At 40.3% G+C, this 20361-nt stretch overlaps 1 protein-coding gene across 1 annotated transcript in view; it reads right to left on the bottom strand.

Moving 5' to 3' along the window:
• Positions 1-271: 271 nt before the first annotated feature.
• Positions 272-20361, bottom strand: part of abhd17c (abhydrolase domain containing 17C, depalmitoylase) — a 29189-nt gene continuing 9099 nt past the window's right edge. Inside the window, exons 2-3 of the mRNA XM_084923303.1 lie at positions 12614-12793; positions 272-3657 (exon numbers count right to left, since the gene is read on the bottom strand). Of these exons, the coding sequence (XP_084779429.1) occupies positions 3438-3657; positions 12614-12793 (400 nt within the window). The 3' untranslated portion in view covers positions 272-3437. The remainder of the gene's footprint in view (positions 3658-12613; positions 12794-20361) is intronic.

The following is a 20361-nucleotide window of genomic DNA, read 5'->3' as shown; positions in this document are numbered from 1 at the left end:
CTGCGTCGTTCCAGGATCTCTCTGGGGAACTGATCGTTCACGCTGAAATCCGTTCCTTTCAGCTCTCTGCCGCGACTCTTCACCTGCTCCTTCTGCTTGAAGTGGCCGAATTTGGCTACAATAGGACGTGGTCTCCCGCTTCCTGTCTTCGGAGCCCCTATGCGATGCACTCTATCGAACCCTATCACTAGCTCAGAAATATGGTTGTATTACTACAATATTGGTATTTCATCACCCTAACATGGTGGTGAGACAAAGAAAAGATCAGAAATACAATTCCACATGTCCTTTATTCCACTATAACCAATGAAACATCCATTGTGCTGCTTCTTGCAACCACTACATGTATGATGTATCCATTTCACAGCATATTTAAGGCTTATTTCATTGTTTTACACACCATGATCAATATACGATTCTACTAGCTGTCTTTCATTTGCATATTAAAATCAATAAAAACTAGCCAGCCTTATGAAAGGCCTAATATGTACTGAGTACTGAAGTATACCATTACAGAGGATTACTGTACAAACCATTTTCAGAAACAGTGTAAATCTTTCAACATTTAGATTGGACAAATGTGTAAAAATGTCAGTATCAAAAGAAGAATCGGGTCCTAAGAGGATCTTCATTTCCTTTTAGAAGAGAAACTAAAGGAAATACACTGGAGATGATTGAGGACTTTTTACTCAAAAGTCCAACATTAGCTATGATCAGAAAACACGAATACCCAACTGACAAATTACAGCAGTGCACCAAATCATCATTACAAGTTGCTATGCAAATATTCCCCAAACACAATCCTGAAAAGATTCAGTATTTACTTCAAAGTGTTAGTTTTTTTTTTTTTTTGTAGTTTTGTTTTGTTTAAATCTGATCTTAGTGTCATATAGCTTCATTTTTTTGTCCACTTGCAGGCAACAAAAAATAAATTATTCAAATACAACTGATGCAACATCCAAAACCAGGAGTGATCATTTGCATGCGTCGGTCATTTTCACAGCATTCCATTTCCCCTTTGTGGTTTTGTCTTTGAAAGTTAAAATTATCAAAGGGTTCAGCAGACACCTGCTTTGTAGGCCGATTTCTATCATTCTACAGGCAGGAACACGAGTCAGAGGATTACTAGTCAGGCTGAAGTTGATTTTTGTACCTTGCTCTCATTTTAGTATTCCCCAAACTGTCTGGCTTTCACAGTGATCGATTCCTGCGATAAATAGCAGCAGTCAGTCCCCCTGAAGACCACAAGCTTCTTGCAGTTCACAGGAATGTCTGACTGAAATACAAACATAAGGCTTTGTTCTTAGTGAGGAATTACAGATAATTAAGCACAACCCCCAAACCAGTAAATGTATGTTCACTTTGAACAACCTAAACACAGCAGAATTCAGTGTCTTCAGACGGCAAGCAAACGCACTTTATGCTGCCTGGCAGCTTGCAAGACTTGTTTTCATGTGAATCAGCTGTCTTACCATCATGTGAATCAGCTGTCTTACCATCATGTGAATCAGCTGTCTTACCAGCCAATCAACAGTTAACACAGCTCTGATACCCGCTGCTCTCTCTTCCACAGAGGTAGGTTTTCTTATTTGGGATGTTTCCCTTTTGTGTTGCTTAAAGGCCAAGGTGCACACATGGTGTGAGACTGCTGCATATGAGACGACAATGAGAATTGTCGATATGTACCAGGTGCAATCAAAATTTCTGACAGTTCTCTTTTCTTTGTGCAGCAAACCTCCCGGAGCTCCTAGTACTTGGATTGCTCCCTGATAGTTGTACTCTGACCATTTGACTTTCATGTTCCAGGTCAAATCTGGCAAGTAGGACTGTTTGGGCCAAAATAGATGTGTGTGTTTCCCGTGTGGTGTGAGAAGCAAAATGGCACTGTCCTGTTGGCTTGCACTCAATCTTCTCCGCTGGACGGCTGGATGATTTAACTGTGCTTAAACGGTTATCATTAGGGATGCTCCTGACCAAACATTTTCCTAATCAATGAGTTGTTTTTTTACATCAAACCATTAGTGACCTAAGTGTTATATATTCTGGACTTTCTCTTTCAAAAAAGACTCAAAAGATCATTCAGTTTCCTGAGAAACATAGAATGTCACAAGTAATATTAGGACTGTGTAAGATTACAGGGAAACAACTGTGATTACAAAGTTTACAAATGTGAATTTTAAAAGTGCACACACATACTAAGACACTAGCAAATGTTTAATGTTTTGCAACAAACAGCAGGAAGACTTGATGTTTACGGTTGAAGCTAAATGCTATGGTTGGGCTACAAACGGATTTCAAACAGTAAGCCATGTTTTCCTGCAACCTTCTATGAGTTATCAAAGAGCCTAAGAAAATGATGCCACGTCTTTAATTTGCTGCCCACAATCCTTATGTAATATCCACTGAGACCAGCTGTGTGTGAGTGACCAAGTCATTATAACCACTTCCATTTTACAAATGACACACACACACGAACACCTGCACAACAGCTGTGGCTGTAGTGATCGGGGAGTGCCACTGCCATAGTGAGCTGTGCCGTGTCTCAAGGTAAAATATGTATTGCAGGACCAAAGGTTTCCCAGTAAAACACTGCATTGTGATGAGATGATCAATGACTAACTGGTGAGGCCAGCTGGTGTACATGATCCTCTCACCACAATGCATTTCAAACCTCTCTGCTTGAAATTTGTACAACATCTAAAGGAGCAAACTGCTGTAGATGTGGAATGTGCCAGTTGAAGTTTGCCATTATCATCTCCCTACATGAGAGAGCAGCGTGCATCAACACTACAGAGAGTACAGAGCCTAAACAAGCTGGGATGCAGTCTGGCCAGCAAAAAAAGATATGAGAGAGAAAAAAAATCACAGTTTTACGTCAAATAAAAACATAATGTCAGCTAACAAAATGCAACATTACAGTGCAACCCTGTAATCAACCCTGAATGGTAAAGTTAAAGAAAGGAAACAGGAAAATCTTCATCCACAGTATCTTGAGGTGCAAAACTGATACTTCTTTACCTTGTATAAAAGAATACAAAACTCAACATTGCAAATACTCAGTCAAAAGAAAAAAAGGGGAATCGTGGACTAAACAGAATGAAGGATATGAAAGTGTGAGCAGCAGAAGCTCACGGTGAAAGACTGACATACAAAAGACAGGAGAGATAGAATAAGTAGAGAGTGGGAAGGAAGCAAAGATTTGGAGTGGAGAATGAATCAAGACTGAGCAGCAGTTAGAAACACTGTCGAGGCCCGGGCTCATTAGCAAAGCAGGTTGTTGTGTCTCGTAGGAGCACCAGCCAGGTCTTGAAGAACTCCATATTTGGGCTAACCATCGATGGTGTCATCATTTTACTCCTGTTGTGTCCCTCCAGAGGAAATGATGAGGATACTTCTTGAGTGTCTTGAAATGAACCCGGGCCCGAATTCCAAGGTCCTCAAGAAGTGGAAAGCTCGAAAGAGATGAACTGTTTGAGCCTCTCCAGGTACTGAGCATATAGCTCAATGTCATTGTGGCCAGCTCCCTCCACCCAAAGAGGCTCAACCGCACGGGGACAGCGCTCATACATCGCCAAGCCATGGGAGAAGTCAATGACCTCGTCCTCTGTGCCATGAATTACAAGCACCGGGGACGCCACCTTGGACACCTTGTCGATACTGAGGAGAAAGAAAAAGACATTAACAGTATGAGGAAACAGCATAAAGACCAGAGTGGGTCAAACGGATGACATCTTTGCAAACAGTGGCAAACACCTGATAGTGAAAACTGGCATAAAATCTTGACTGGGAGCCACTGTGGTGAAAAACACATTAAATGAAGAGATACCAGTCACCGATCTCACGGCTCTGGCAAAATAGCCACAAATGGTTTTCATCTTAACTCGATACTAAACAGGTGTTTCAACTGCAGCAGCTGAAAATATTTACAACCACAAGCATTATAAAATTCAGGAGACATCAAAATAAATTTCAACTAGGCCAACTTGAGACGTGATTGCCATGATTCTTCTCAGTGTGTCAGCCATCGCTTTCAGGAGCTCATTACTGTGTGAGTCTGCAGAGCGATGATAACACAACCGAGACACACGCGACATGCAGAAAGTGTAAAGGTGCAAGGATGTTAAGAAATAAAAATGTTTAACGTCTTTCAAGCATCTTAAGCTACTCATTCAGTATAACATTACACCAGGCTGGTGCTGCAGGGTAGCAACACTAACGTCTCAAAGTTCTACCTGCCAAGTCAGCCTTCTATTTTTTTCTGCTATGTTTTTCTTGCTACATAAATGACTTAATTTTTTGATGCATAAAGTTTGGTTTTCATGAGATACCCAGGAAAAACTACTGGCTCTGAAGCAGCAACGCATCAGTGGGTTGTATTAAGGTGCTTTTTTCACAAATTTAAAATGCATAGAAAAACTGGTGAATGCCTTCTGTGTGTGTGTGTGTGAGTGAGAGAGAGACACACACTGACAGCAGCTTAGGTAAATTGTGATCACCTCTGTCTTGTTCATTGGACAGAACTGCTATGAATACAAATTCCGCTCTAATCGTCACTCCACACAGGGGCAGTTAGTGCAGTTAGTCAGAATATTAATGTCAGGGAATTACTGGGAACTAATTTCATTCCTGATAGAATAAAACTATTATCATGTTCACTTCACAGCTGAGGTATAAAAACTGAAGACATGGCTTTTAAAAATGAGTTTTGCCAATATTTATATGACTAAGTGCACAGCTACACAGAGCAAAGCCTGATGGAAATATATAAACATTTGATTTCCAGACAGATTACTACTGAGCTGCTCTGGCACGCCATGCAAATTGCCACGGAAATTTGGAGGCTTTTTATTATATTTGCACAGGCAAAGCTTTCGTCCTCTTAGAAATAGGATCAAGGTCACATATTTAAACACATTACTTAAAAAAAAAAAACATTTATTGGTGTTTCTATTATTCCTTTTTCAAATGTCAGACCTCAGAGGAGTGCGTACTAAAAGACTGTAGCCTCAAAACAATAGAATGATCTATAAAAATAGACATTTCTGAGTCATGGCTCCAGAATATTCCAGTGAAATCACCGTGCTAATACAGTAATAGGAGGATCCAAAGTCTGCAAGGACCGAACCACAATTCTAACAAAAATTGAGCCAAGTACAGCGATGTCTGGCATCCTCTCCTCTAAATCTGTCAGTTTAACTCAAGTGCTGAGAGTTGAGAAAAATTTGAATAATCTAGTACATATAGAGAAATAAGAAAAGTATGAATGCCAAGCACATAACATAACATAGCGAAGATTCTCTCATTCACAAAAACAAGCCCAGGTCTTTAAAATAGTTTACTCTATATTACACTGTTGTGTATAAAAGCTGAAGTAAAGCCTGCCTCAGTCGATTTGAAACAGTAAAGCCTTTTGTAAACATGTCGTAAAAGGTGCCTGCATCCCAGGGCTTTGTTTCCTTAAAATAAAGAAGAACTTACTTACACACCAGTGCTGCTGATTGGCTGAGGAAGAATATAGTCATGGTAAACCAATCACATGACCAATTTAAGATGACATATTAACAAGATGCTATATCAGCCCAAGGACCCTGATCCTCAATTGCTGTGTTGAAAGTGGCGACTTCAAACCATATACCAGTCTTTAAATTGTGTTGATAGGCCACGTGATAAAAAGTGTACTCAATGTTTTTTTCCTGATTACATTGTGACGTTTACTGTGGGAAGAAATGATAAAAACGGCGTCTTTGAAGGAAAGCGCTCGAAAGCGCTGGGTGCACCATGTCGACCAATCTTAAAATTACTGGGAACATGGCATTTGGTGGTTTAGGAAGAGGGGGAAGTTTTAGGAGTGATGGCGGCGAGTGAGCAAAAGAGGAAGAGAGGGGGAGCGAGTTTTGAGACGTGAGAGATTTGTGACGTTTAGCGTGTTTGCAGTGTGTAGTTACTGTGTAGTTTAGTGGAAAGTTTTGTGTTGTGTGTCAGAACAATGAGGCGACTGCTGAATATCACAGTCGCTGCCAAAAACCCACCAAAGGCAGATTACAGTGTAAACGCTGTCTCCAGGTGGAAACAGGAGTGATACACCTCCTGCTGTCAGGCCTGCAGGTATCACGCTTGTGATGAGGTCCATTATCTTATAGTGGACAGAAATTATTTTTTGGAGTGGCACAAATCATTTGTGTGGCATCTTATTTGATACAGAACAGCTGATTGTTCTGTAAATAGTTTGAAATGGTTATATAAAAAAATTCCTTGGGTGCATTTTTAGGTGAATAGCTGCATTTAACTTTGTTGTTTGCAACACTTGTGTTTAGGTTTTCAAAATGTAGAATTTATATTTGCAGAAACCTTTTTAAAGAGGCAACTGGAAAAGCATGCGTCTGTTTAGCCTGCTGCTAGCATCACATGACTTTTGATAAGCAAAACAAAATGGGGAGACAAGAAACTGCTGTTATAAAATACTTTTTTGACAACTTGATGACATTTAAATATTACAGAGTCATCACCACACTCTCTACTCTTTAAGCATCTGAGAAATGCCGGAGATTACACACGTAGAACAGACATAAACATATCCAGTTATGTAACACTTCCTTGAAAGTTAAACTTAATGTTGCTCACAATTCAGCACTGCACATGATAAACCTACAGACACACCAGACTGTAACATTTAAATATTGTCTGGCTTTCTATAATTTGGTCAGATAAACATCCCCTGTGTTTCTAAATTGTGAATCTTGTGAGGCTGTTCGATATTTTTAAAAGGAACCAATAATAACGCCTATCCCTAGCTGTGGCACAGACTCTTTCACATTTTGGTCAGAAGTGAACAACTGTGGTGAAACATTTTCTCAGTTAAAACACAAAAACATAGAAGAGAAGAGAATTTGATCTCAAAATAACTCACTTCTTTGCTGTGTTTTGCAGTGATGCATTTATCTCTCCCTATCTCGCTCAAAGAAAAAAAAATACTATTGCTAAATTTAACTCTTTAAATTTTAGATTAACATCCATCCATCTTCTTCCGCTTATCCAGGGCTGGGTCGTGGGGCAGAGAAGCCCAGACCTCCCTCTCCCTAGCCATCTCCTCCAGCTTGTATGGGGGAACACCAAGGCGTTCCCAGGCCAGCAGAGAGATATAATCTCTCCAGCGTGTCCTGGGTCTGCCCCGGGGCCTCCTCCCGGCCCACATGACCGGAACACCTCACCCAGGAGGCGCCCAGGATCCGCGATCTCGTTCTTTCAGTCACTGCCCACAGCTCGTGACCATAGGTGAGGGACGTAGATCAACTGGTAAATTGAGAACCTGGCTTTTACACTCAGCTCTCTCTTCACCACAACAGACCAGTACAGCACCGATCCGTCTGTCGATCTCATGCTCCCTTCTCCCGTCACTCGCGAACAAGACCCTGAGATACTTAAACTCCTCCACTCGGGACAGGAACTTGTCCCTGAGCCGGAGTGGGCACTCCACCTTTTTCTGGCTGAGGACCATGGCCTCAGATTCGGAGGTGCTGATTCTCATTCCCACTGCTTCACACTCGGCTGCAAACCGTTTCAAAACTGTTCTTGAGGGCTTTTATATTAACATTTTGAGAAATTTTAACAATGATAACAAATGACGACTGATGTGTGCCTAAAAACATTGTTGGCTCTGAGAAGGAAGACTGATAAGCAGCAGTTCTTACTTTTGTGCCGATGGTAATGCCATAGGGCAGCAGTTCTCAAACTTTTCACATTGAGTACCACCTGACTGACATTAAAGTACAGTAGTATAGGCCTGAATGTTATTTATTTTAACATAAACAGGATGCGTGATTATAATAACAACTGTACTGTATTAAAACATTCACAGCAGGTGGGATATCCGGTCTTTAAGTGATGACGTATGAACCCTGCTTCCGGGTTAAAAACTACTCTGCGTTTTTAACATGTTTTAATGCTTTGTATCTTGTTCTGTTTAATCTAAACAAGCCCCTAAAAACAGTCAGTGATCACTGTCAGCCCATCTCGGTTTTTATTACAACTGTTCATTTTAAAAATCAGTTTTTAAACCCTTACGATGTAACTACAGTCCAGCCCATGCAGCAGTATATGAATGACTAACCTCGTATTGTGGATGGATTATCTCAGTTGTTCTCCTGGCTGAACTTTGGTCCGTTTACAGCATCCTGCCATGCGATTACATTTGTCTCTAACCATCGGGAACCCTCATGTTAACTTTTATCAAGTGGAAAAAGGTTAGCGTTCATCCTCCAGCTTCACTGTGCTAATGTGTTTATATTATGCTAACCATAGCTGTGTAGCTAGCCACACGTAGCACATCATTATATACCATCTAGCCCAACTTCAGTAACCCCACAAACGCCACTGCTGTTTAGTTTTCTGTCTTCAGGCGTACCACAGTTTGAGAACCACTGCCACAGGTTTGGAACCTTCCAGTCATCGAGTCGGCACAGCGATGGCAACTCAGCAACCCGGCTCTGTAACGTTCTGCCACTTGCCATTCCTAAATTCTTCCACTTTGCAATAATCTCACTTACAGTTTATCAAGGAACACCTAGGAAGAAAGAAATCTCATTAACTCACTTGCAATTGCAATGCTGGTATCCTTTTACAGCGCCACATTTGAATTTAGTGACCTCTTTAGGCAGACTGTATGGCTAGGTGGTTGTTTTATAGACTTTTGTCTATATGGTGGACGTTACTGATACCATCTATGTTAAGATGGTATCAGTAAGCAGGAAAAGACTTTCCCGGTCACTGTTAACATCAGAGAAAAAGACACCTTCAAGGGTGTTTTGAACATATCTACAGTTTTCAGTTTACCAGTCCAATGACAGCACACTCTAGAGAATACAAGAATGAGACTGCAGAATGAGTTTCCCTGGCAGGGTGTGTCTGGGCTCACCCTTGCAGACAGGGTGAAAAGCAAAGCAGAATAAATGTTCCCTTCACATGTCAGAAAGAGTCAATTCTACTGGTTCAAGTATTTGACAAGGACGCCTCCCAAATGATGGCATTACATATTCCATTTGGCCAAGGAGTGCCGTGAGAGTCCCTCAGAGGAACTAGGTTGTGAGTAGAAGAAAATATATACTGCTCCACTTAGCCTGCAAGGCACTGACAAGTTACAAATGAATAAAAAAGATGAATGGATGAATAACATTGTTAAACATCAGGAATAAGTGCAACTAATCTACTACACAGAGGCTTTATCATCTCAACCTGATATATATCCACTAGACTGTGCTGCAAGGAAAGACGTTTGCTGGTGCAGCCAATGGCAGGAGAAAATCTTTCAGTAACTATCAACCAATATACAACCAATATAACCAGTATATATCATAAATCAAATCACTGAAAATAAGCTTAAATAAGCTCCTTCACACTGTTCTCACTTAATAAACCTAAACATTATGGCTAAAATCGGGATTTTCTCAAGTTAGCCAGCCAAACAAAGTAAAACCACTGACTGCTTAGGAGACAGACAGTGAAAATGGACAGCATCTTTGTTGGAGCCTGGGGCAGCACAAACGTTATTGGTTCTGTTATTAGTTAACTAACATACACCAATGTAAATCTATTAGCAGCAACCAAACCACTGATGTCATGTTCTATACTGACAAGGTGACACTAAACATGCTCAAAAAACGTAAGCACTTATTTCTATAGTACATGTTTTAATCAATGGGCAGTTATGCTCATACCACACATCTAATGTTATTGTGAAGTATGACAAAGTTGTGGTTCGAACTCATTTTACATGGTGGGCCACATACAGCCAACTTTAATCCTGTGGGCCAGATCAGGGAAACTCCTCTTCCTGTCAGTGTACGGAAGTTTAACTGCACTTTTAATCCAGGAGATATTATAATGTCCAAAAATACAAAAAGAAGTGCAGCTGCAACAGTCTGTCATTTTTCTCCATTGTCAACACGATTCATGGCCTTAAATTGGAAGAAATAAATGTATCAAATTTAACTCGTTGCTTAGGGCTGGGCCATATCATACCGTTCACGGTAATACCGGTATAATGTTGGGCAACGATAAGAAAATGAAATATCGCAATAGAATATGGGTAAACGCGCATGCGCAGTGCCTTTGTTTTCACATGGCGGCGGCAGCGACAGAGAACGAGGAGAGCGAAAGCGGATCGTTGAGTGAAACGGATGAACCAGAACTGGTTTGTAAAAATGCTGAAAAAACTTCAGTGGTGTGGAACTGGTTTAGCTTTCGTCCGTCAGATACACAACAAAGCACTATTTTTGGTAGAGCATGCTAGCGGGCCGTCGTTATTACCGTGTTGTTTGGAAAATACGGCACACTTAAAATCAATCCTTTGATTTTTCTGAAAGTCGACAGAGCCCCTTATAATCCCGTGAGCCTTATGTATGAACTCTGGTTGTGTTTACTGACCTCGAAACGATTTTATGTACACGGCGCTCGAAAATCTGTCAAATGTTTCAGTACGACTCGCATTGTACATTGTGAACCCGCAATGGAGCATTACGGCTGTCGTAGGCAGGAGCCTGGCGGAGTGATACGTACTGTGCTTCAACACAATGTTACCGTATTGTGTGTGTATAACCTCTTTTTAAGTTTTGTGGATATTCTACATGGTTATGCTGAGGATATGTCGGCCAGTTTCCACTGGAAATGCCTTTTGGTTAAACTGTCAGACAGGAATTTGCATTTGCACTGTTACATTTTTATATAACTTTAATGCACATAAAAAACAACTACTTGTTTAAGTGAAAATACATTATTAGTGCAAAAAAACCATCAAAGTTGTGGAGTTGTAAAGTGCTATATGCTATATTTTTTTATTTTTATTGTGTTCTCTGTCATTTAACTGTTTATTCATTACTTAATTACTATAGTGTAGTATGAATTGCCATGAGAGAGGTCTTTACCTGCAGGAAAAGCTGTAAAACTTGTGAAAAAACAGTTAAAAGTCCCAAATTTAACACATTTCGGGCAGTTTGTCTCGGCAGAAGGAGTTTTCTTTTTACAGAAGCACTTCCAGCTGAAAATATCACATTGAAGCAAAGCTTATGTTAGTCAGGGAAGCTGCTAGCACTTTGGCTAACGTGTCACCCAGCTTGCGACAAACCACTCACGGAGCATCGGGGGCTCAGTAAGTCGACCTCGGACATATTGATTGATGCCAAGTGAATTGCAACAAACTGCAGACCTGTTAATGTCGTTGAGAACAGGCGCTTTACATGGCTTTGGTTCCTCGTTTCAAGGACTTGAAGCCTCTCCAAGAGTGGCAGAGAGAGAGGATAAATGTTCACAGAGTTTTTTGTTTATATGAAGGTTCAAGATGTTCAATAAACATGTTAAGTACGTATATTTTCCCTCTTTTCTGTTTGCTCACGCAAAATGAAATGTGATTAATATAGAATAAAAATGAATGATATTTAATTGTGATTAACCAAAATGAATCCACAGTAACCCTGTGATGAATCTGATTAAAATTTGTAATTGTTTGACAGCACTAATATATATTATATATGAGTGTATACTTACCTATTAGTATATAGGGTTTTTTTAAAGTTGTATTTCACAGGAGAGAAGCTGTGTTAAAAGACTGAAACTATTCAAATTCTCTTTGAATTTAAGCATTTAACATTCTTTGTGTTTATTCTGCATTTACCTCATTATATTGCATAAATGTCAGTTACAAGCTTAAATATAAAGTTGAAAAAGTGTAATTGCAGCCAGGCTATTGATCAAGTAATTGCGATTAATTACAGAAAATTGTGAGTTAGTCTTTTTTAATCTATTGACAGCACTACTTAAAAGTAAAAAGAAATAAATAAATAATAAAGATCGAACAAACTACGACAATCAAGTGGGCCAGTATGATAAAAGCTGTAACGATCTGTTGGGCATTTCCCTGTGACAGACAATAATCCTGACTGCTACAGTCCAGAGAGGACAGGCAAAATAACCCCAAAAACCATATTTCACTTGTTGCTGCTGCTTTTTACAAATGCCATTTCTCATAGACCAACACCCAGTTTTTAGATGCCAGCTTGAATTTTGTTTACGTTCCAACCTCTGCTTCAGAGGCAGCCACATGTGACCTTGCAGCCACATCTGTTGCTGCAAGACTCCAGAGCAAATATCTGTGCTTCCTTTTATTGTTGTGTTTTATGTTTTGTCTTCATGCTGACTTTTGATCCTTCAAATATATGAGCAACTGTTTTATAGAAATTTACTTCTGGTAATAAGTAAATGCATCAGCTATTTCCTTATATTATGGGTGCAATAAAAAGTAAGGTGGAGCCTAAAAGTCCATTTAAATCATGTTTAAGTTTCAACGTTTGTTTTTTTTTAATACATACATACATCACACAAATATGACAAAGAGACTTTTCAGTTCCAGAAACAGAAAGGACTTGAGCTCAGAGTTTTTCTTCTTCTCTCTACTAATTTTACTCTTTTCCCTCCTACTAACCGTGAAGCAGTTGCCTGACAGAAAGTTACATTTTTACGTTTATATCAGAGAGGTTTAACGCATCAGTGTTACAATAAAACTGTAACACTGCTGGTTGCCCACGTTGTGACACGCATGCGTGTTGATTGTGTCTTCAACACATACCTGGGGAAGGCATCGAAGCAGTAAGTCTTGCGTGTGTCAGGGAAGGCCACCCGTAAGCCCGACATTAGTGGTGAGTGCAGGATGACGGCAGCACATTCATAGCGAGCAGCCAGATCAATGGTGGGCACCGTGCCGATGCTCTGACCATACAAGATGATATTCTCAGGAGTTACACCATACCTTTACAAAGACACACAGAAAAGCCACATTCATTTATACTGTGATGTTACTTAGTATACATAAGGCTTCACACATGAAACACTACATAAACTACTACAGGCTCATTTAAACCATCTGTGACGCCATTTAAGCAGTAAGTGCTTAAATTAGAAGTTTAAAACTAAAACGCAGTCTGAAGGGGTCACATTTGTGCTGACCCTGGCTGCAAATATGGGTTTTTGCTAAAAATAAATTAAATAAATAAGATGAAGGTTTTTCTGTCCATATTTTACTCTGGTTCTCTTGTTGCTGGCTAAAGTGAGACAGGAAAATCCAGCTGTCAGCTGTAATGTTAGAGTTTGTAGAGCACTTAATGAACGAGGACTGTTTGGTGGAGAATCACTTTGAGTCAGGCGATGTCTTATTTTTGTGTTCCCTTTTTTTGAACAGTATATAACACAATATAATATATAATATATATTTTTTCAATCTAATCAGCAAAATATTTAGATTCTTATATTATTGTCATTGGAGTTTAGCCTATGTTTGTACATTTAACATTCAGCAGCTTTCGAAATTGAATAGTTTATTTTACAATACAGAAAAACAAAGACTTTAACACAGTCAAAATTATTAGACCTGATAGACCCAGGTGCCAATAGTCATCTACTAATCATAAGGTTGGCCTTTCGATCCCTGGGTGCTCCCTGGGTCTCCATGCCAAATATCCTTGTGCAAGATATTTAATGATATTAGAGTGAATATTGGATAGAAAGCACTTAAACATAGAAAAAAGTGTTTTTGTGAAAGAGTGAGTCTCTCAAGCTGGACCTTCAGTTCACCCCACAGATTTTGAAAGAGATTCACGATTCCTTCCACTTTGATTGGACTCCTGGTTCCAGATATACTTGAAGAATGTTTCTTTGGGATGCACGCCACTCCCTTCTTTCTCCAAAAAAGCGTCTCAATGTCCAAAGAGCTCTAGTTTCATCAAACAAAAGGATGCAGTTCCAGTATGCATAATCTTTGTCCACGCTGTCCTCCGTCTTGATGGTGTCTCGCCTGCAAAAGTGGTGTTTTTCTTGGTCTACGACAGGGGTCCCCAATCTCAGTCCACGAGGGCCGGTGTCCCTGCAGGTTTTAGATCTCACCCTGGGTCAACACACCTGAATCACATGATTAGCTCATTACCAGGCCTCTGGAGAACTTCAAGACATGTTGAGAAGGTAATTTATGCATTTAAATCAGCTGTGATGGATCAAGGACACATCTAAAACCTGCAGGGACACCGGCCCTCGTGGACTGAGATTGGGGACCCCTGGTCTACGACCTCGCTGTCCATTCTTGTTCAGTGTTCTAGTGGTTGTCTTCTTTGAGACTAGAATTCCCAACTTGGCCAAGTCATTCACTTCTGTTTTGGAAGACAATTCTTGCTAGTTTGCTCCCAGTGTCTTTGGAATCTTTTGCTTCCTGCCTCTGCCAGGCCTGTTCTGTTTGAATTTCTTGATTCCCACTCCATTTCTTGGCATTTCATAACACTATTGTAACTTTGTATATTCATCTCCTGCTTTGTTAGTACCAACAATTCTTTTTCTCAAGCATAAACTCATTTCTTGCGTTGTTGGAGCTGCACTGCTTTTATCATGTAGTATAAATCTAGATGACAATGAATGTGATCTTTATGTTATCACCCTACTGGTGTATTAAAATAATGGCACTATTATGAGATTCATAATAAACTGAACCCGCCTTGCTGTAGTTTCTGCTGTTCTCAATGCTAGAAACATGTTTTCTTTCACTCAACCGGAGCTCACCATCTCAGTTGAGTGGGCTTAATGTTGTCAAATGTTTTATTCATACGTTGCTCCTAAATACGTTTGCATTGCAGGTCTGTTTTTTGTCGTGGGTGAAACACTCAAGCATGTATTAAAGGAAGCATCGAAGCAAAGAATTTGTGTGGAGCATTTTTTTTATTATCAAATTATTTGAATTAATTGATGAATTGTTGCAGCCCTACATTTAATTACTGAGAAATTCTTTCAGTAACAGTATGACAGTGGATCAACCATTAGACATGTGACCTGGAAACTGGCACAGCGTTTCCCAGCTTCTCTTCTAAAGTACTGCAGTTCTGACAGAAAACAGTTAGTCTGTCAAGCAGAGGAGATTCTGGATGGCATGTTCTCTTGCCTTCACTCACAATCTGGAAAGGAAGCTTAAAACAAACCCTCCCATTCCCTGACAGTGCTGGGATACAGAAACTATACCACAGCAAACACACAAAGGTTTTTTTGTTGTTGTTGTTGTTGTCGTTTTTGTTTTTTTAAACCATTCTGTTTCCAAATCCAGCTTTACAAAGGATTTGGAGTAGAGGTGCTGTGTTGGACGTCCCCTATGAAGATATGTCATTGCAACAGCTCTTCAGATAACAGCTTGGGTGTGACTAATCTTTTGGCCTAGACAAGTACTTCGTCTGATAAGCAGCTACTGAACTGCGTGGTCATCCTGACAGCTGATTATGACCTGACACATGGATGGACAAAGTCCCCGCTGGGTGCCATCTGACTCACAACTCCCTGGACTTTGGAGCACCAGACAGCACATTGTAAGGAAAAGAGACTCATCGTTGAGAATGAATGCAACCGTATATCATGGCTACTAAACGATGAAGAACAAAAAAAAGAAGACCAAGCAGATGGACATTATCAAATGACTTTCATGAGCCCACAGCAGACAATCAAAAGGCATAAATGTGTTTTTTTTAAAATGGCCAAAAATTACAGATATGTTTTAAGACACCCAGTGGAACATCTTGAAAACAGAGCAATTTACTGAAATGACCTGTTTTTCAGGGATAAATATCGGGAGTCAGTCAACACTGTGAAAAACAGTGGTTTAAGAATAAGATCTCTCAACAACATGGTGATTTATGGTATGCAGTGAACAATGTGGAAAAGAACGCTTAAGAGCCATAATATCTGGCAGATATAATGCAGAACCAGCTTCAGCAAAGGTGATGTGGTATCCCCTCTGTTCTTCAACACTGTGATCGATGCAATTATGTGCAGGACCTTCGACGGCTGCCGTGGAGCCCAGTTCAACAATGACCAAGATTGAGTCATGAGTGTGTATGTCATAGGAAACTTGCACATTTTGTCAACAAAATACACGTTTTAAAGCAACATTTGTCACCATAGGGACAATGCCTTTTACATCCTCCACTTCCATGACGGTGAAGGACCAACATGGCAATTGTAAAGAAAGTGACACCCTACTAAATAATTTGAGAGAGACTAAAGGAAGCTGTGGCATTACGAATTCTGAATTTAAAAAAGACCTAGTTCAATTCTGCAGTTAGTTTAAGAGAACAAATGGAAAAAACTGACAGAGTTAAGCTGAAAAATACAAGAAACTGCATCATATTGAAGATATTAAAAAACAAATTGGAGAAACAGAGGGGCGCATTATCAGTGACTACCATTAACCAATGCTCCCCCTTGACGGCAGAGCGGGCTGGTTACGAGCCGGGAACGAGCTCGCAAAGAGCACGCGCATCTTTTGCAGTCTGAGCGGTGCAGGGCTGTAGGGGAAATACAAATGAAAGGAGAGATGCAGACTGATGCAACAAAAACCAGTAGGGTGTAAAGCATACACTGTATTCTATAGCACACAGGAGTATTAGCCTATTATGTACAATAAGTAAACTGTTTTGTGACAACTGACGAATTGAAACAAAAGAGCGTCCTGTGTGTGTGCAACAGCACGACAAAGCATTACCTTTCCTTTTATTAAATGCACAAGTGGTGCTGGTCATTAGCTGCTAGCTAACTGGGTAAGGGTGTCATGGGTCTGTAGCTCTGACCACCGTTTTAAGAAACATATTTAGTTTTAAAGTAAGTTACAGGGCCTGCCTTTCTGGAGGACTAAATAATTAAGAAATAGAATATATCGGATTTATATTTCAAGCACTGGGAATATATAATAAGGGATTCTGGATCAGCACCATGATGCAAACTTGTGGCCATAGTATATACAGTATTCTGGAGAAGGTATAAAATGTCACTGTGTGTGTGTGCGTGTGTGTGTGTGATATAACATGGTCCAGACATGAGGAGGAAACTGTGACAAAAGGAGCTGTGATGCAGTGCATCCCTCACCAGCTGGATTAAAGAGCACAGGTAACAATAACACATGTACCAGTTGTTGCATTGCAGAGGTGTTCAAGTATAAAAACAATAATAAATAATGTTTTGGTTCTATAACATTTTTCTATTATTTCTTTATTATGGATTAGGTGCAAGAGTTTTTTATGTGTGGATAATTCAATAACAGACTAATGCAGCAGCAGACTGTGCCTTGTTCTCAGATGGACAGCAAATGGAGAGTGATAGTTTAGATGAGGAGATGGAAGGAGGAAGAGAGTAAGTCACAGGCGCTGTCACCGATCTTTGCATTTTATTATTATCTCATAACACTTGTTTAATCAGCTACCAGCTCTCCTACAGACTTTTTAATGTCTACAGTGTCAGATCAACACAGCCCTGCCCTCCAGCACCATCAGCAGCAGGAGCAGCAGCAACACCTCAACAGCAACATTGTACCCATCAGGTAAAACATAGGCTACGTTTGCTTTGCCTTGTCCCTGCCTGATGACAGTGATATAGTATGGTGTGATTTCATATTAGATTCTTGATGAATGTGGGTTGTTGTTATTCTGCCCCTTTTTAACTTTCAGCACCATCTCTGCTCATGGTCAACTTCACTCCAGCATGTTTTCTGATGAGGCGAAAAACTGGAGCACCAGGAAGAACATGTAAAATGTCTACACATAGAAAGGCTCTGAATGGGTGAGACATGCAAGTCGGTAACACCATAAATTAATAATCTCAAATAAATTATCAGTTATGGGTAGGGATGGGTACCGGTATCCGGTGCCATGATGGCACTGGATCTGACATAAACGGTAGTAACCAGACCGAAAAGCAGCGCACATTTCGGTGCTTTATTTCGGTGCTTTTTTTCCCTGAGCTGTGATACACTTTAGATTCTAGCCAATCATTTTACGTTTCCGAGGATAGTAGGCGGGTCCAGGTACGTACGTTCTTTTAGAGCAGAGCTACAGAAGCGGTCAAAAGTCTGGCTGTACTTCACAGCAAAAGATGCAAACTCAGCAGCCTGCAACAAGTGCTTTAAGCTGATACTGTGATACTGTCAAAGGAGGTAACTCCTCGAATCTCATGAAACACCTGGCGACGTACAGCATTTTGTTAAAGCCAAGAAATGCACCGTATTTGATAGCTTGCTGCGAGACCTCACACCGAGCAGCACATCTACTGCGGGTGTGGTGCCTGTTATCGACCCGGAGTTAGCAACATCCCCCAAAAACCCGAAGAGTAGAGTCCTGGCCCCTAGCCCTGCCAGTGTAGCAGAAATGATGACGGATGATGATGCAGCAGCAGCCGTTCTTCTCTGCGTGAGTAGCTTAATGTTGTTCGTGTGTAATTTGAGTAGGCTAACCACGTTATTACATTAATGCATGTAAGGTGAACTAGCAAACATCATCATAGCTACATGCGGCTGTCTTCTTGTTTGATGGCAGATACTCCCTTCACCCTGGCCAAAAAGGCTAAAATGACCAAAGAAAAAGTGGAAAACAGCTAAACATGAGAGGTTTTTGGACAAAGTTTGTGTTTTTTCCATTGTTTAAGCACTGCTTCCAGCCAAGAGTGATACCATATATGCCCCATAGCTGCAGAAAAGGCTAACATTGTTATCTTTTTACAAAGAAACAGCTGAACATGAGAGGTTTTTGGACCAATTTTGTGTTCTCCATTCTTTAAGCACCGGTTCGAGCACCGTTTAAGCACCGGCACCGTTTCAAAAGTACCGGTTTGGCACCGGTATCGGATAAAACCTAAACGATACCCATCCCTAGTTATGGGCCTTTTACAAATGTAATTTAGAAATGACAGTGACTCTCAAAGCAGAGCAGGTGAAATCCCAATAAGAACGATAAGAGTATTAATAATGATCCAATTATTAAGTGATATTAATAATGGAATAGAAATCACTAAATTCTTATCAATTATCATCCCTATTTGGTGACTGACTTGCTTTTGGAACTAGATTAAAGCACAACTTAGAAATTTTCCACTTGCAACATTAGAGAAAATTAGAGGAGTTTTTCCACGCTGGCCTCAATTTTCAGCCCAAGAAGCTGCTGGTTCATTAGACCGTTAATTTTCTGAGTTACCAGAGTGACCAGGTTCTGCTTTATCTAAAGGAGATTTTACACCTACAACTGTTAAAGATCATTATGTAACTATAGGCCAAAAGCTAGTTTCATAAACAATAAGGTACTTACAGAAGAACAGTCCTACTTCTAGTACAGTGCAAGAGTCTGGCAATGAATATGGGCTAGAATGTTATCAACTACAATCCACATGATGTGAACATGATGATCAACGTGACCATCAAGACTTGTTTTAAGAGCTACTCTGTTATTTCTTTAATTATTTCAAGTCAACATAAGTGAAAAGCGAGAGTTGCAGGGACATGCTGCTGTTTATTCAACACAAGGAACTGAATTTTTAAAGTCCAGTGAACGGACATGTAACGTCAAAGAAAAAGAACAATAACACCATTTAGCAATTATTAGCGTGCCAAGGAAACTGATCTTTTTTAAAGCAAATGGTTATCTTCAAAATCTTACTGCTGCACAAAACAACCCAAGTCCCTAGAGGCCAAGTAAAAGACCACTTTAATCAAATTCCAGTGTTAAGGCCCATGCACGTAAGGATTTTCCTCAAAATATGATTAAAAAGATATTGAATAAACATACAGCTGCTGCTCAGGTGCTTAGGTTCCCTAAGGCAGTCTGATGATTAATGCAGTTTTATGCTCATGCAGGCTACTCCTGGAAGCGTTGGGGAATGATAAAATGTTTCATTTAAATGCTAGATGTGATTAGATGCTCTCTCTTTTCATTAAGTGGCATTAATACTATGTGTCAAATAGCACATTAACCTCAGACGTGTTCATTATTGATTTGTTTATTTACGTAATGATCCCCCTCAAGCCTATGATATAATTCAACATGAAGGAGACAGACATTGAACTTTCTATTGTTAAGCTGATCTGATATTTGAATAAAATATTTTCTGATCCTTACTCTAAATCAGGGGTCGGCAACCCTGGGCACGCGTGCCAGGCTTAACTGATGGCACGGGCATAGCTGGACTGGCCATCGGGCATACCGGGCATTTGCTCGGTGGCCCAATGATTTTTTTTGATTTTTTTGTAACGGTATAAACAATGAAAGGTGTTGGACTGGCCAGATGCTGGCCGGTGTGTAAAAATAACTCCGTTGTTTGGTGGTGGCATCGCGGAGCTTCCACAGATTCAGTAAAATTAACAAGTGGTGGAGGCCAGCAGGTGGATGAGGGAGATCGGAGGCAGGACGAGGAGAGACCCGAGGCGGCCGCCGGTCCGAGCGTCAGGTGAGCTGAACTTCAGGTAAGAAGTTATGACCTGCAGTCTATCTGGGTCAGATATGAACCAAGTTTAGGTGGAGTTTATTTTCGTTATGC

This window comes from Perissodus microlepis, chromosome 1, assembly GCF_051167445.1.
Source record: "Perissodus microlepis isolate ML-2025 ecotype Zambia chromosome 1, ASM5116744v1, whole genome shotgun sequence".
Taxonomy (NCBI): Eukaryota; Metazoa; Chordata; class Actinopteri; order Cichliformes; family Cichlidae; genus Perissodus; species Perissodus microlepis.
This window is presented reverse-complemented; position numbering and strand designations above follow the sequence as displayed.